Here is a 17,577-nt window from a genome sequence, read left to right on the forward strand (position 1 = left end):
CAAAAAACTGAACAATGTTCAGAAACACGACTTCTTAGCTCCACAGAAAACTAAGGAGCCACGAGCCTACGTCGAATGGGAAGGCACTCATGCATGCACAGTGCAGGCAGTTTGCAAACTTTCTTAAGTTCTTAAAGTGGTGATGCACTTTTAAAGCTGTCTGTACCAGGGCTCCGTGGATGACATCACCCACATGTGAGAATATGCTGCCTGCTTGTCCTGGGATAAGCCTGTATTGAGCTCTCACATGGTAGCCAAAGGAGAATAATCACTGCCAGAAAGCTAGGAATGTTCCTACAAAAATGATCTTCAGGCTGCCAGTCAGACTCCAATGTCTAACTATACCTCCACCCTCACAGACCATCAGATGTGCACTGGATTGGGTGGAAGTGTAGACGCACCCAGCACCCTGCGAGACACTGCTGAGCATCCTAAGGGCGCCTAACAGCCTGTGCTCGACCCCTGATTAACAGAAGGTGGGACCACCTCAGGGACAGCCCTGAGCTCCGGAGAAAACTATGCAGGCTGGCCAACAGGTACCCACAAAGGGATCGGCCTGTTAGCTACAGACCAGTCTGTGAATTCTCAAGCAGACAGAGCTTTAAAATCGCTCCAAGCACCAAATAACCTGAAAAGGGGACAAAATTACATTGAATTAAAACAATAAAATGGGGAGAGCAGAACACACACAACTGCATCCATGCATAACGAAGGAAAAAACTGTAGAGGGCGCCAGTGGCGTACCAAGGGGGGAGCGGGGGGTGCGGTCCGCCCCAGGTGCCAGCCCTGAGGGGTGCTCCAGGCCTTGCCGTTCAGTCTCCCCCCATCCCCGAAGGACCGCTTGCCCCACTGACCTTCCTGCACCACCTATGAAGCAGCCCGCAACAGGATTGCGACGTCAGCGATCCCTGAGCTACTTGGGCGCTGCTTCCTGCGCCGCGGTCCCGCCCCTCCTCTGACATCAGACATCAGAGGAGGGGTGGGACCACGGCGCAGGAAGCAGCGCCTAAGCAGTGCAGGGATCGCTGATGTCGCGATCCTGCTGCGGCTGCTTCATAGGTGGTGCGGGGAGGCCAGGGGGGCGAGCGGTCCTTCGGGGTGGGTCAGGGCATCAGGCCTTCAGGGTGGGGCAGGCGGGCAGGCAGGCAGGCTTTCAAGGGGGAGGGGGGTGACTGGCAGGTAGGCAGGCCTTCAAGGGGGGGGGACAGGCCTTCGGGGGGGTGTGCAGACCTTCAAGGGGTGCAGGCCTTCAAGGGGGGGGCAGGCAGGCCTTCAAGGGGGGGACAGGCCTACAAGGGGGTGGGACAGGCCTTCAAGGGGGGGACAGGCCTTCGGGGGGGTGCAGGCCTTCGGGGGGGTGCATGCCTTCAAGGGGGGGGGACAGGCCATCAAGGGGGGGACAGGCCTACAAGGGGGTGGGGCAGGCCTTTAAGGGGGGCACAGGCCTTCGGGGGGGGGTGCAGACCTTCAAGGGGGTGCAGGCCTTCAAGGGGGGGACAGGCAGGCAGGCCTTCAAGGGGGGTGCAGGCCTTCAAGGGGGAACATGCAGACCTTTAAGGGGGGACAGGCCTTTGGGGGGGACCCTGGTTTAGAAGTACACGGAGGGAAGGGGGTGTTCAAAGAGACGTACATATGCCAAACTTTTGGGGGGAGAAGAAATAATGGGTCTGAAAATAGAGGAGAGGGAGAGAGATGATGGACCATGAGATTTAGGGAGGGAGGGAAGGAACAGAAAGGGAGAGAAATTGGACATAAGGGATGGTGTGGAGGAGGGATAGAGATACTGGATAGGAGGGTAATTGGGAAAAGAAAGGGAGAGATGGTGGACTCTGGGGTGGTGGGGAAGGAGGGAGAGATGCCGGATGAAAGGGTAGTTAAGAAAAGGTGGATCTGTGGAGGGAGATGAAAAAAAAGGAAATATACCAGACTTCCTGGGGAGGGAAGAGAAATGGAAAGGGAGGACAGAGTTGGCAGATGGATGGTTAGCATGCAGAAAGAAGAAAGAAGGAGACCCTGGCAAGCAAGTTATCAGAAGAAAACCAGAGCCTTGGACCAACAAGATTTTAAATATAACCAGACAACAAAAAGTAGAAAAATTAATTTTATTTTCTGTTTTGTAATTACAATATGTCAGATTTGAAATGTGTATCCTGCCAGAGCTGGTGTTGGACTGCAAACGTGAGCTAGGATTTAACAGAGAGAGGAAAAGTCCTTTTTGTTTATTTTATTTACACCACAGCGCCAGTGTGGTTATGAGAAGCCAAAGGGGGTGAAAAAGCTATAAAACCCACCAGGAGTTTTGAAAAAAATCACCCAACTGGGCAGGAAAATCGAATTGAAAAAAAAATAGGCTGAATCGAATTGAAATTTTTTTTTCTGAATCTGGCAGCATTAGTTTGCGCTACTGTCTTAGACTTTAGGACCTGGGATTGGGGAGAGATGGCATCCTCAGTACTTTATAATGCAAGTGAAACGAGGATTTGGTCAGACTTTTGAAGGGTCTGCAGAAAAAAAATATTGTATAGGCCGGGGACATGAGACAGCAGGAAATGGGAACTTTTCTTCCTTCTATTTTTGTGAATGGAAAGGCTGAGGATGTCAGAGAGTTCAGTTAAAATATGTGCTTTATAAGAAAATATAATAATGTGTTTTATAAAGTTTATAGTATAGCTGGCCTGCCCAGTGAGGTGTTCCTAATGGTGGTGGTGGCAGCGTGTCAATGTGTTGAGAGGAAGAGGTGGTCTGGGAAATTCTGCTGAGCAAACTCCAGACCCATTTCCACCCCCCAGTTAGTCCACTCCACTCAATTGGTTAACACACTGAGTGGGTCTTTGGGTGTTGTTTTGGGATCTCTTCCAGTGGTTTATCAGTATCTCCTTCTGGTCCAAGGAAGGAAACTTTGTTATCCTTAGCATTGACCTACAGAATATGTTTGTAACAGCGCTGCTTGTGTGGCATTAGGCTATGTAGTGATCGAAAGAAAAAAACAGACCTTTGCACATTTTTGCACTATATGGTGGGTGTATGAGGAGATTCACATTTCCTGTACAGCTAAGTCCATGTGAAGTTACCTTGTGCTGTATTTGACATCTAGCAAGGTCTCTGTTTGAAAGGAAAGATCTAAACTTAAAAATGAAGTGGCCAGAAGTTATGGTAAAAGCAGATAGTGTAGCTGGTTTTAAGAAAGATTTGGACAAATTCCTGGAGGAAAAGTCCATAATCTGTTATTAAGACATGGGGGAAGTGTCTGCTTGCCCTGGATTGGTAGCATGGAATGTTGCTACTCTTTGGGTTTTGACCAGGTATTAGTGTCCTGGATTGGCTACTGGGCATGGTGGACCATTGGTCTGACCCAGTTAGGCTATTCTTATGTTATGTTCTCATCTGTAGGGGCCTTTGTTTTCACTTCTTATTTTAATGTATTTTTTTTCTGGGAACTTATCAGTGTTTTTTATAATGGGAACAAAAATGGAAGAGAATTAATGTGTGTGGGATGAGGGGGTAACTAATTTCTTCAGCTAAATAATTCAATCCACCTCAAACAGACATAGAAGAACTCACGCACCATTCACACACCCTCCAACCAAAACCGTCAAAAGAAAAAAAAACTGTTCGACAACCTCCTAGCCATTCGAGCTGCAACACTCGACCCACAACTCTACAACCTATTGACCTCGACCACAGACTACAAAACCTTCAAAAATAAATAAAAACCCTTCTATTCAAAAAACACATAAAACCGAACTAACACAATCAGAACTGTCCCAAGCATCACCTGCAACTACTCCATATGTACTTCTGATGTCATGACAATTCAGACATAATTTATGTTATGTTATGTTTGGAATATAAGAAAATTTTCACTGCCTGTTTCTATTCTGACCATTTATTCCGTTTCATGGTCATTACAAAAAATATTTTTTTACATGGGGGGGGGTGTCAAAAAATGATGGGCCCCGGGTGCCACATACCCTAGGTACGCCACTGGAGGGCGCTAAACTGATCAGTGAAGTAGTATAGAGGCAGAGTAAAACATCCAAATGGATTCCTTCTGCAACCAAGAGACTAAAGAGAAATAACCCTACTGTCTACAATGTCTCACCTATTGCACTGAAAATGGACAAGCAAAGAATTATGTGTGTGAGGCAATAAAAGTTTAGAAAAATTATGTTCTACCTGATTATTTTCTCTCTCTTAATCACAACAGATGAGTCCAGAATCTGTGGGCTATGTCCACCTACCAGCAGGTAGAGATAGAGAACAACAAACTGTCATACAGGATGGTGAACAGCTAGGTCAGTCAGTATTCCTATATCTCTAGCATGTAGTGTGAATGGTCTCCCAGCAGCTCCTGGTCTTTTTGTGGATTTTTCTCCTGTTTTGTATTTCAGCTCCATTGAGTTTGAGGGCAATTAGGCTACTTGTATTGCCTATTTTGGGATATACCTGGTGGTGTAGTAAGAGGTCAAGAGGGACCTACACCGTTTTTAATGGTCCTTAATTTCTTTCCTTTAAGTCTGTCAAAAGTCTTTTTCTATAATAATATTCCATATTTGACTAACCCAGTGTTTCCAGGCTTTCTAACAGGTGTACAACAAAAAAACGATAGTTAACTTCATTCCTTGTCACAGGGTTCAAACGCAGATCAAGTTCCTTCAGAGCAGGTAAGGACTTCAAACGAGACACTTCAAACAAGGATTCAACATTATTGTAATATAAATTCAGCAGCCGCAATGACTGTAAATATTCAATACCCTGTGAAAACAAATAAGAAAAAGTACAGTAATAATGGTTAAGGCAACAGTATTATTTATATCTAGATTAAACAGAACTATTTTTCAAACGGTAGAGACACAGCCCCACTACAGATCAGGCACAGCATATATATATATACATCAATAATAATAAAACCCTAAGCGCGCATGTGCACTTAGGGTTTCGTGATCCATGCCGCCGTGTTTTCTGTTCCCTGGCCGAATTCTATTAAAGAACACAGCGTCAGGGAACACTCTGGAGCTTCCCCCCCTCCCCCCCTCACTCACCAACCGCTGCCAACGCCATCAAAGGAGCCTGGTGAGGATCGCGGCCGGCTGTAGCAAACTTCGCAAGCTGCACAGCACCTCCGTAGCACGTTTCCTCTGACGTACGCGATCGCGTCAGAGGGAACATGCTATCGAGATGCAGAGGGGCCTGTGAGGTTCGCAAAAGCTGGCCGCGATCCTCACCAGGCTGCAAACGACCATGCTGGACCGGGGGAGCAGGTAAGGGGTGCTGCTGGACCAGGGAGCAAGGAAGAGGGACAGGGGGAGCAGGGAATAGGTGCTGCTGGAAAGGGGGAGCAGGGAAGAAGGACAGGGGGAGCACAGAAGAGGTGCTCCTGGACCGAGGGAGCAGGGAAGAGGTATTGTTGGACAGGGGGAGCAGGAAAGAGGGATAGGGGGAGCAGGAAAGAGGGATAGGGGGAGCTGCACAGGGAAGTGGGGTGGGGGAGGGAAATGCTGCTGCTACTGCACAGGGAAATGGAGGGGGAGGGTATGCTGCTGCTGCTACTGCACAGGGAAGTGGGGTGGGGAGGGAAATGCTGCTGATGAGAAAATGGGGCTGGGGCTGAAAGGGAAAATATGGGAAAAGGGGGCTGCGGGGGGTATAAATGGGTTTGGAGCTGGAGCTGGGGCTGAAAATAGGGGACATGTGAGGGAAGGAGGCTTTACTAGTACCCGTTAAAGTAACGGGCTTAAACACTAGTATATATATATTTCGCTAAGAATTAGTTTTTGCTCTGTTCATGTTTCTCTGAGAAGTTTTTTATATGTTTTTTTCTCTGTAAGCACTTATACTGTTACCAAGTTTATTTAAAATTTGATATCTCACAGTATGGTTATAACCATCTAAACAGCTTACAATCTAAAAAAATTATCCTACTAGAGGACAGCGTATTTAAAACGAACGTAAGGATCGGGGGAAGAACTACAATTTTTATAATAGAAAGGGGATAAGAAATCACAATAAGGATCAACTGTACGTTTTCCAGAATCTTTCTCCCTATTGATAAAATAAACCAATCATTAACTATAAGCATAATTAAATAAAAATATCTTCAGATCTATCTTAAATTTGTTGAGAGACGGGGGGGGGGGGGGGGGGGCGTGGCCGTGCAGAGCACAGGGAAGACGTGTTCTCTCTGAGCTCCGAAGTTCTCCCTCCAAATCAGCCCTTTTGAACTAAATTCTGTGAGCGGATTTACCCAAGCGCTAGACCACTGCTGCCCTCGGGTCTATGGACAAATTTGTGCTCAAAAACAGCACTGATATGGCAACAAAAAGTGGTAGGAAGGAGCGGGAACGGCTGAAATCGGGCCCAGGGCCTGATGGCAAGATGGCGGGCCAGGCAGAAGCACCAGACCTCGTGGGGGAGGATATGGTATCACGGCTCACGGATGCCGTGGTCCTAGCTCTGGGTTCCAGGCTTGATAAAGTTCAGGAATCGTTGGAGACGCTTTCTGCTTCTATGTCTGATTTTAACACACGAGTGACTGAGGTGGAACACCGTGTGGGCACCGTGGAGGACGCGATTACCCGGGTGCAGGAGGAGCTACGCCAGCTTAAAAGCACGGTGGTGAGTGCCACTGACAAACTAGACGATTTGGAGAACCGCTCAAGGCGCAATAATTTGCATCTGGTGGGTATCCCAGAAACTATTTCGGATGCGGATCTCCTGCCTGCCCTGGAGAAATGGCTGGCTGAGGAATTACTGGTTTCCCCTGCTTTTGGCCCGCTTCGCATTGAGAGGGCCCATAGACTGGGCAGGAAGCAGGAGGGGATGGCAAAACCACGAGTGGTGATAGTTCGTATATTGAATTTTGCCATAAAAGATCTGCTCCTTAAAAATTTCCGCCAGCGAAGAGATCTTCAGTTTCAAAACCATCGTATCCTGCTTTTCCAAGATTACTCAGCACAGGTGGCTGCTCTTCGACGAGGCTTTTCGCCAATATGCACTGCCCTCACGGAGAAGATTCGATTCACATTGCAATTCTCTGCTAAGCTCCGGGTTATCCACAATGGCACACCGGTGGTTTTTGAAACATGTGCGGCGGCCAGAACCCAGCTGACCATGTGGTTCCCTGATCTGATGCCGGGAGCTTGATCAGCCTTTTTTGCCTCTGCGGAAGGTATGCACATTTGACTCGGAGACCCTGGGAGTGAGGGAGACTTCTACTTGGAGACTCCGGTTTGGGGCTGGACTATGTTTACTTGTTCCAGTTTATGCAGGTTTGATGTGACATTTTTGTCTTGCTGCTGCTGCAGCGGTTTGCCATCTTATTGACATTTTTATTTCTTTATTTCTGCTCCCCTGCTTGAATTGGCTATGTATCCTCTACACCAGGGGTGCCCAACACGTCGATCGCGATCGACCAGTAGCTCAGGAAGGCAACGCGAGTCGATCGCGGAGCCCATCCCGGGCTCCGTGATAGACTCGTGTTGCCGTCCTGATCTACCGGGCCGATCAGCCTTCCTCTCCAGTGTTCTCCCTAGGGCCTTTTAGCTGGGCGGTCCGCCCAGCTGTCATCTGTGCTGGCTTGTTCTCAGTAGGCCATTTCTCTCAATGTGCTTGCAAATGCCGTCCTTGATCATAGCTTCCACCATCTTCCCTATAATTGAAGTCAGGCTCACCGGCCTGTAGTTCCCGGGGGTCACCCCTCAATCCCTTCTTGAAGATAGGTGTGACATTCGCCAATTTCCAGTCCTCTGGTACCTCTCCAGTTTTCAAGGATAGGTTGCAAACATGCTGGATTGTGCCCGCTATTTCTTGTCTTAGTTCCCAAGGGTTCTGAAGGAACTAAGACAAGAAATAGCGGGCACAATCCAGCATGTTTGCAACCTATCCTTGAAAACTGGAGAGGTACCAGAGGACTGGAAATTGGCGAATGTCACACCTATCTTCAAGAAGGGATCGAGGGGTGACCCCGGGAACTACAGGCCGGTGAGCCTGACTTCAATTATAGGGAAGATGGTGGAAGCTATGATCAAGGACGGCATTTGCGAGCACATCGAGAGAAATGGCCTACTGAGAACAAGCCAGCACGGATTCTGTAAGGGAAGGTCGTGCCTAACGAACCTTCTGTACTTCTTTGAGGGAATAAGCAGTCGGGTGGACAATGGGGAACCCATAGACATCATTTACCTCGATTTTCAAAAGGCTTTCGACAAGGTGCCACATGAAAGGCTGCTTAGGAAGCTGTGGAACCACGGGGTGGGAGGGGATGTGCACAGATGGATCAAGCACTGGTTGTCGGGTAGACTGCAGAGGGTCGGAGTAAAGGGCCAATATTCTGACTGGCGGGGAGTCACGAGCGGTGTGCCACAGGGATCGGTGCTGGGGCCGTTACTCTTCAACATATTTATCAATGACCTGGAAAAGGAGGCAAAGTGCGAGGTTATAAAATTTGCAGACGATACCAAACTGTGCGGCAGAGTTAGGTCCAGGGAGGAGTGTGAGGACCTGCAAAGGGACCTGGACAAGCTGGAAGACTGGGCAAACAAATGGCAAATGCGCTTTAACGTGGAAAAATGCAAGGTCATGCATATAGGGAAAAAGAACCCGTTGTTCAACTACAAATTGGGGGGGGCATTGTTGGGAGACAGCAGACTTGAAAGAGACTTGGGTGTGCTGGTGGATGCATCACTGAAGCCATCTGCTCAGTGCGCAGCAGCCTCGAAAAAAGCCAACAGGATGCTGGGCATCATAAAGAGGGACATAACAACCAGGACGCGGGAAGTCATCATGCCATTGTATCGAGCGATGGTGCGTCCGCATCTGGAATACTGCGTTCAATATTGGTCGCCGTACCTCAGGAAGGACATGGCGGTACTTGAGAGAGTCCAAAGGAGAGCAACGAAACTGGTAAGAGGGTTGGAACACTGCCCATACGCCGAGAGGTTGGATAGGCTGGGGCTCTTCTCTCTAGAAAAAAGGAGGCTCAGGGGAGATATGATAGAGACCTTCAAGATCATGAGGGGCATAGAGAGGGTGGATAGGGACAGATTCTTCAGACTGAAGGGGACAACAGGTACGAGGGGGCATTCGGAGAAACTGAAGGGAGATAGGTTTAAAACAAATGCAAGGAAGTTTTTTTTCACCCAAAGGGTCGTGGACACTTGGAATGCGCTACCGGAGGAAGTGATCAGGCAGAGTACGGTACAGGGATTCAAACAGGGATTGGACGGATTCCTGAGGGATAAAGGGATCGTGGGATACTGAGAGAGGTGCTGGGATGTAATACAAGTATAGAAAGCAAACCAGGTAATAAGTATAGAAACCCAACCAGGTCGTGAATGTGCAAGACCGGAGGGTTAGGACTTCGATGGGAAGATAGGACTTTAATGGGAAACCAAGGTGGCAAGGGGGCCCCTTCTGGTGAGTCAGACAGGTCGTGACCTGTTTGGGCCGCCGCGAGAGTGGACTGCTGGGCAGGATGGACCTATGGTCTGACCCGGCGGAGGCACTGCTTATGTTCTTATCTGCTGCTGCCACCGCTGCTGAACATTAAAAAAAAACCAAAAAAAACTGGCTTGGAGATTTCAGCCCGTAGCGAACTTATGCTCTGTGGCTCTAACGTGTGCGTGCTGGCTTCCCTTCTCTTCCCTCCAAAACCGAAAGTTATGTCGGGGGGGGGGGGGGGAAGAAGGGAAGCCGGCACACAGATGTTGAGAGCCCTGAAGCAAGCGTTCGCTATGGGCTAAGGCGGGAGCCAGGTTAGTGAAGCATTTGCTCTTCTTGCTGCCGGGTCCTGCCTACTTTCTGTTTCCGCGAAGGCAGGACCCAGCAGCATTTCCCCCAATAGGTAGATCACGATCTTGGGCCAATCAGCCTTCCTCTCCCCGACGGCAGAATTGACGTCAGGGAGAGGAATGCTGGTCGGCCGAAGCAGGGAGAGCTTGGGGCGGCGTCGGCTTTCGGGCCTGTTATTGGTGGCGGTTTGGGTCCTGGTCCCCGATGGCAGTGGCTTGGGGGAGGGCAGGGAGAAAGAAAGAAAAAGGGCAGGCAGGGAGACAGAAGGAAAGAAGAGAAACAGAAAAAAAGAAAGGGAGGCAGAGAGAAAGAAAGGGCAGGGAGAGAGGAAGGAAAAGTTGGGGGAGGGAACGAGGTCTGGAGGAGAGGAAGCATACAGGCTAAAAGAAGGGAAGAAAGATTGGATGCACAGTCAGAAGAAGAAAGTGCAACCAGAGACTCATGAAATCACCAGACAAGGTAGGAAAAATGATTTTATTTTAAATTTAGTGATCAAAATGTGTCTGAATTTATATTTGCTGTCTATATTTTACACTAAGGTCCCCTTTAACTAAATCGCAATAGAGTTTTTTTTAGCGCAGAGAGCCTATGAGCGTCGAGAGCAGCGCTGGGCATTCAGCGCAGCTCCCTGCGCTCTAAAAACTGCTATCGTGGTTTAGTAAAAAGGGAGGGGGGTATATTTGTCTATTTTTGTATGGTTGTTACTGAGGTGATAGTGCATAGAATCATCTGCTTTGACCTCTTTGAAAAACCCTGGAATAGGAATGATAATTAACATTTTCTATGCGTACAGTGTGCGTTGTGTTTTTTTTAAATTTTATTGTTGGTAGATCATTTTGACTTGGTCATTTTAAAAGTAGCTCGCAAGCCCAAAAAGTGTGGGCACCCCTGCTCTACACTGATATGGACTCAGTGGGGGTGGGGAACTGTTTTTTGATATATACTGTTATATTTCAAACATTGTCTTTAATTTCTTTCCTTCTTGGAAGCTTGGGCTCTGTTTTTAAGGGGCTGTGAGGGGGGCTTCTGGCCACTTGGAGTCCTTCTTGGTGTGGTGGTTTTTGGTCTGTTGGGGGGGTTGGGTGGGAGGAGGGAGGGGGAGTTTAGGAGGGGGGGAGGGGGGAGGCTCCTGACCTGTGTATATGTTGTTGATTCATGTGAGGAAGTGATGTGGAGGCTGGGCTGCTGGGGGATGGGCTGGGACTCTCGGCAGCTGTTTCATGCTCTTTTTCTCTTTTGGTATATCTTGTTCTTTTTTCTTTCTTATGCCTGTTAAGAAGGGTGTGAGGTGTGTGTCATGGAATGTATCTGGTATCAATTCTCCTATCAAGAGAACTAAGATCTTGCAGTGCCTAGCCAGACATCAGGCTGATGTAGCTGGACTGCAGGAGACTAAGGAACATGTAAATTATGTCAATCCTGGGTGGGGCAGTGTTACTCGGCCTCCTCCTCCAAAACTAGGGCAAACTGTTGATCCAAAAATCGGTGTCTTTTATGGCATTTAGGGTCCTTTCAGATCCGGAGGGACACTATGTTATTGTCCAGGGTTCTCTTAATCAGCGCCCTGTAATTTTGATGTCCGTATACGCACCCAACAGTGCACAGCGGTCCTTTTATAGGACACTATTGGGGGTACTGCTGTCTGTATCACAAATCCATGAGTCTCAGAAAATCTTTTTGGGGGATTTTAATTCTATACTAGATCCGCTTCTAGATTCCTCTAAGGGATCAACTCACACCTCCGGTAGGTCCGATAATGGGCTTGCCGCTTGGTTGGAGGCCTTGGATCTAGTGGATGTCTGGCGGACCCTACACCCAGGGGAGCAGGATTTCACTCATACGTCTAAAGTGCATAATTCCTCCTCTAGAATAGATTATATTTTCCTCTCGCGCTCCTCCTTTTATGCGGTTCATGCGGCCGAGATTGGAGTACTGGCTCTCTCGGATCATACCATGGTGTGGATGGACATCAGCTTCTCGGCTGGCACCCTGGGGGGAGGGAAGCACTGGCGATTCCCGATAGCGCTTTATTTGGACCCGGACTTTAAATCTTACTTGGAGCAGCAGTGGCGGGACTATGTGGAATTTAATGGGGATCATGTGGATAATGGAACTTTGTTTTGGGAGGCTGCCAAGGCAGTGCTCCGTGGGGCTGTGATAGCTTACTGCGCTCGACGTAAGAAAATGCTAGCGGAAAAAATCTTGGTTCTTGAACGCAAGGTGCGGGATAGTAGACTTTTGGTTCTTCAGAATCCCACCCTGTCTCATAAACATGCTTTTCAGACGGCCCAGTCAGCACTCCATGCACTTCTTCATGAGAGAGCCCACAAATCCCTTTTCTATTATAAATACTGACTACACCATTTTGGTAATAGGCCAGGTAGAATGTTGGCCCAGATGACTAAGGCGAGGCGAGGTGCCAATTTGATTACCTCGCTTAAAGATGATGGGGGAAGGTTGGTCATGGATCAGTCTAAGATGGAACAGCTATTTGTCACCTTTTATAGCTCTCTATATACTGCTGAAGTAGTAGGTCGGGAATCTCAGATTCGGGCATTTTTGGAATCTTTGCCCTTACCAAAACTATCAGCGACGGACTCGGAGGTCTTAGCTTCCCCTATAACCCGAGAGGAGGTGCTGGGTATTCTCAGGCATCTACCTCTTTGTAAATCTCCAGGCCCAGACGGCTTTGTGGGGGAATTCTATCGTCTTCTTCAGGGGTATGTGGCTGATCCGTTACGGGGCTACTTTGAAAGAGCGGCGGAGGTAGGGCAGTTTCCTCTTGGAGCGAATCGAGCGCTGATTACTGTATTGCCTAAACCGGGAAAAGACCCCTTGCTTGTGGGATCCTATAGACCTATTTCGCTTATCAATGTTGATCTTAAAATTTTAGCTCGGGTTCTGGCTAACCGTTTGGCCCAGTTTGTTCCCTCGTTGGTGGGTGCAGATCAGGTAGGATTTGTGCGGGGGCGATTAGCAGGTCATAATGTTAGGAAGCTCATCCTTGCTTTGGCCCATTGTGTTTCTCGGCAGCAACCAGCACTGGCTATTAATTTTGACTCCGAAAAAGCCTTTGATAGAGTAGAGTGGGCTTTTTTATTCCCCTTGTTGCGATATTATGGGTTGGAGGGGTTCTTTATGAGAGCTCTTGGGGCTCTTTATTCCCACCCAGTGGCGGCCGTATTGGTCAATGGGGTAGCTTCTCCGGAATTTGTGCTCCAGCGGGACACTCGCCAGGGCTGTCCCTTGTCCCCTCTGCTTTATATATTGTTTTTGGAGCCTTTGTTGATTTCCCTTCGGTGCCATCCTCAGATAGCTGGAATAGAGTGGGGGAATTCCTCTTTGCGTTGCATGGCTTTTGCCGACGATATTATGGTAATGTTGACTGACCCGGTTTCAGGCCTCCCTAGATTATTGGAGATGTTTCACCGTTTTGGGGAAATCTCGGGCCTAAAACTCAATGTGTCTAAATCGGAGGCGCTTCCTCTTCATATTAGTATCTCGCATGCGTGGGCTGATTTCCCGCTTCGGGAAGCACCACAGCAGGTAAAATATCTGGGGGTGCTGATACCGTCATCCCTCACGCGACTCTATGAGATCAATGTGAAGCCCCTGCTCCAGAGCACGGTTGAGCTCCTTCGCTCGTGGGGTGATTTGCCGGTATCCCTTGCGGGGCGTATATTTTTGTACAATATGATGATTGTCCCTCGGTGGCTCTATCTGTTTCAAACTCTTCCACTGTGGTTGCGGACCGGGGACTTAGCTCGGTTGTATAGTGCATTGAGGACTTTCTTGTGGCGTGGGTGCCGGCCTCGGCTATCTCTTCGTATTTTGATGTTGCCTGAGTCGCAAGGGGATTTGGACTGTTAGATATTTGCGCTTATAATCTGGCTTGTGGGACTAGATTGATTCGGGACTGGTGTATGGAGAGCTCCTCTTTTTTAATGTTTTCCGTGGACAGGGATTTTTTACACCCTATCTCAGGTTTGTTTTTGCTACATGTTCCAGCTGCTCAGCTGGACTCCGTCTACCGGGGACATGTCGTCTGAGACACATTTGGAAATTACTTTGTAAGCATCTGGGCATTAACTCTAACATAACTCCTCTTCTACCACTGGTGGGTAATTTGCATTTTAAACCAGGCTGTGACAGCAAGGTGTTTAGGATTTGGCATGCACATGGAATTCGTAGAATAGGGGATGCTCTCTCCGATGGAGGCGATATCCTTTCTTCTGCCGCATTGGGGTCGCTGTATGGGCTGGATAGGGTGGATGCTTTCGGCTACTTCCAGCTCCGACATTATGTCCGCAGCTTCTCTTAGGATCGGTTGAGTGGATCTGTGGCACGGCATCTTGGGAGGTGTTTGGCGTTGGGGGAGGACACGGCTCCACGTCTTCACTATTATGTTGATGCTCTGGGCCCCCCCCCTACAGACCGAACGGGCTGATTGGTTGGCAGGGGCATGGAGTGCTGACTTGGGTTGCATGGTTCCATCTGCATTGATCTCTCACTGCTTTGTACATTTGCGCACCATATCATGTAACATGTTACATAGGGAACAAGAATATAAATTCCTTCACAGGGCTTTTATCTCCCCTCACAGAGCACACCGGGCCGCTATTGCAGCTCATGCAGGGTGCCCCAATTGTCCCGTAAATCCTGCTTCCCCTTTTGGCAGCATGTTTGGGTCTTCTTGTCTTCCTTGGTTCATGGGCTCCCGAGCTGTAACCTCTGTGTAGCTCTTTTTTACCAGGAGGCGGAGCTTCATGGTTGCACTGTTGGGCAGCGGCAGATGATTTCTAAGGCCCTTTTGCTGGCTAAGAAAGCCATTTTTACTTTTTGGCGAGAGCTGCATGCTCCCTCTTTCTCTCGATGGCAGGGGTCTCTTTATGACTTAGCTCTCTTGGAAAGATGGGCTACGGGCACTCGGGATGAACGAAGGTGGTCTCGATTTCAGGATGTATGGGAGGAGTACTGGCTGTACCTTCCCCATCGCGAGAGGACTCTACTATTGAACTGTTAGCATCTACTGGGGTCTTCTGTCCTCTTCTGTACTATCCCTCTTCAGACTCATTCTTACTTGGATTCTCTTATGGGGTTCATTTCTCTTTCTCTTTATTTTTTCCTCTTCTTCTTCTCTTTTTGACCTAGTTTTCCTCCCCATTTTTTCTATTTTGTGTATTTCGTATATCTATATATTTCACAGGTCGGGAGTAGGGGTGGGTGGGGGTTTGGGGGGTGGTTTGGATCCGGTTTTCTACGGTGTATTCTAATGTATGTTATAGTATTGGGGTGTTACGATCTGTCCTGGGGGAGGGTTTCAGAGGGTTTTACATGAAAAATTGTATTGAGCACCTCTTGATCCTGAGACATCTGATCTTGGTTGTGTTTATGACCTTTGCTCTCTGTATGCCCGGTAGGGCGGTTTTTTCTGGACTGATGGATGTCCATTTACTCTGTTATGTTCTGTATGTACTGGTTTGCTCAATAAAGAAATATAAAAATAAAAATAAAAAAATTTAAAGAGAGATGAGACCACATGATGCCTAGAGGACCCACCAGAATCCTTGATCATCCTTTATTTTTCATGCTTTTGGAGTTTTTTTAACATAAGAACAGCCTTACTGGGTCAGACCAACAATGGTCCATCAATCCCAGTAGGCCCCTTCTCACGGAGGCCAATCCAGGTCACTAGTAACTGGCCAAAACCCAAGGTGTAGCAATATTTCATGCTACCGATAAAGGGCAAGCAGTGGCTTCCCCCATGTCTTTCTCAATAACAGACTATGGACTTTTCCTCCAGGAAATTGTCCAAACCTTTCTTAAAACCAGCTACGCTATCCACTCTTACCACATCCTCTGGCAATGCGTTCCAGAGTTTAACTATTCTCAAAGTGAAAAAAAATTTCCTCCAATTGGTTTTAAAAGTATTTCCCTGTAACTTCATCGAGTGTCCCCTAGTGTTTGTAATTTTTGACGGAGTGAAAAATCTATCCATTTGTACCCATTCTACTCCACTCAGGATTTTGTAGACTTCAATCATATCTCCCCTCAGCTGTCTCTTTTCCAAGCTGAAGAGTCCTAACCGTTTTAGTCTTTACCATCTTGGTCGCTCTTCTTTGAACCCTTTCTTGAGATAAGGAGACCAGAATTGAATGCAATACTCTAGATGAGGTTGCACCATAGAGCGATACAGGGGCATTATAACATTCTTAGTCTTGTTAACCATCCCTTTTTTAATAATTCCTAGCATCCTATTTGCTTTTATGGCCACCGCCACACATTGGGCGGAAAATTTCATCGTATTGTTTACAAGAGGGGTGTCCAACCTTTTGGCTTCCCTGGGCCGCATTGGCCGAAAAAAAATTTTCTGGGGCCGCACAAACACTAACATTAGCCGATGAATTAAAAAAAAGGTTGAGCAGGTCCCAAATATGCAATCACTAATATAGAAGATGTATATATCTAATAATAAACCTTCATTAAAGGGACACTGTGGAGAGGAACCCAAAAAATCAGTAATACTTACCCTGACTGAGTGATCCCTCCATGTGCACCGCTGATAGTGGGAGCAGCCACAGGCTTCCGCATCCCCACTCTGATGAGCAGGGATGTGTGCTCCTGGTTCTCCCATTCACTTCTATTACAGGTACTGTGAGCGTCTTCAGAGGTGAGCCTCATCAGAGCAGGGATGCTGAATCAGCTGTCAGCAGCGCACTTGGAGGATCGTTTAATCAGGGTAAATATTACTGCTTTATTGGGCCTCCCACTTTGAGCTTAGGCTCCCTCAAAATGAATATCTCACCTGCTGTAGCTAGTAGGGATCCCCAAGCCTCAACAACTGACGGCCACCTCTTCCCCCTCCAACTTCTCAAGTTCTGCAGCTGGCAGCAATATTGCAGAGCTGCTGCCTTCCCTCCTCCCTTCCCCCCTCCTTGGCTTTCATGTATGCATGAAAGCAGTGGCAGCTTAAGAATATTGCCATTGGCTGCAAAGCTTGGAGAGTTTGAGTTGCCAGACTGGAGGAAGATGTCTTCAATTGACAGAGCTTGGGAATCCCCACTAACTCAAGTATTTAAAAATTGCACTCAGGCAGGGTAGAAACTTTGGTGCCCATCCACTAATTTTGGGCTCCAGTCCCTCCCCCAAATCTCCATGACATCAGAGGGAACGCTTCCAGATCAGCCGTAGGAGGCACGTAGGAGCCGCTGCCCGCGGCTTTGAGTGAACACTGCAAGATGGAGGAGGGAGCCGGCAAGACGTTAAACAGCTGGGGGTGGCAGAAGGAAAACACTGCATTGTCCTCGAGCGCGAGTAGGGCCACACAAAATTCTTCATGGGGCCGCATGCGGCCCGCAGGCCGCAGGTTGGACACCCCTGGTCTACAATGACACCCAGATCCTTATCTTGGGCACTAATCCGAAAGATGGATCCTGGCATCCGGTAACTGTGATTCAGGTTATTCTTCCCAATGTGCATCACTTTGCATTTGTCCACATTAAATTTCGTCTGCCATTTGGACACCCAGTCTTCCAGTTTCCTAAGGTCTGCCTGCAATTTTTCACAATCCACATGCATTTTTACAACTTTGAACAGTTTAGTGTCATCTGCAAATTTAATCACATCACTCGTCGTTCCAATTTCCAGATCATTTATAAATAAGTTAAATAGCACCGGTCCCAGTACACATCCCTGTGGCACTCCACTGTTTACTCTCCTCCATTGAGAAAAATGACCATTTAACCCTACCCTCTGTTTTCTATCTGATAACCAATTCCTAATCCACAA

At 48.0% G+C, this 17,577-nt stretch overlaps 1 protein-coding gene across 2 annotated transcripts in view; it reads right to left on the reverse strand.

Annotated features, from left to right (window-relative positions):
* LRRC36 (leucine rich repeat containing 36) overlaps positions 1 to 17,577 on the reverse strand; it is a 668,251-nt gene that overhangs the window by 606,937 nt on the left and 43,737 nt on the right. For both annotated transcript variants that reach the window (XM_033941089.1, XM_033941088.1), the window contains exon 3: positions 4,563 to 4,755. In XM_033941089.1, coding sequence (XP_033796980.1) covers positions 4,563 to 4,755 — 193 coding nt within the window. The remainder of the gene's footprint in view (positions 1 to 4,562; positions 4,756 to 17,577) is intronic.

Source organism: Geotrypetes seraphini, chromosome 4 (assembly GCF_902459505.1).
Source record: "Geotrypetes seraphini chromosome 4, aGeoSer1.1, whole genome shotgun sequence".
Classification (NCBI taxonomy): domain Eukaryota; kingdom Metazoa; phylum Chordata; class Amphibia; order Gymnophiona; family Dermophiidae; genus Geotrypetes; species Geotrypetes seraphini.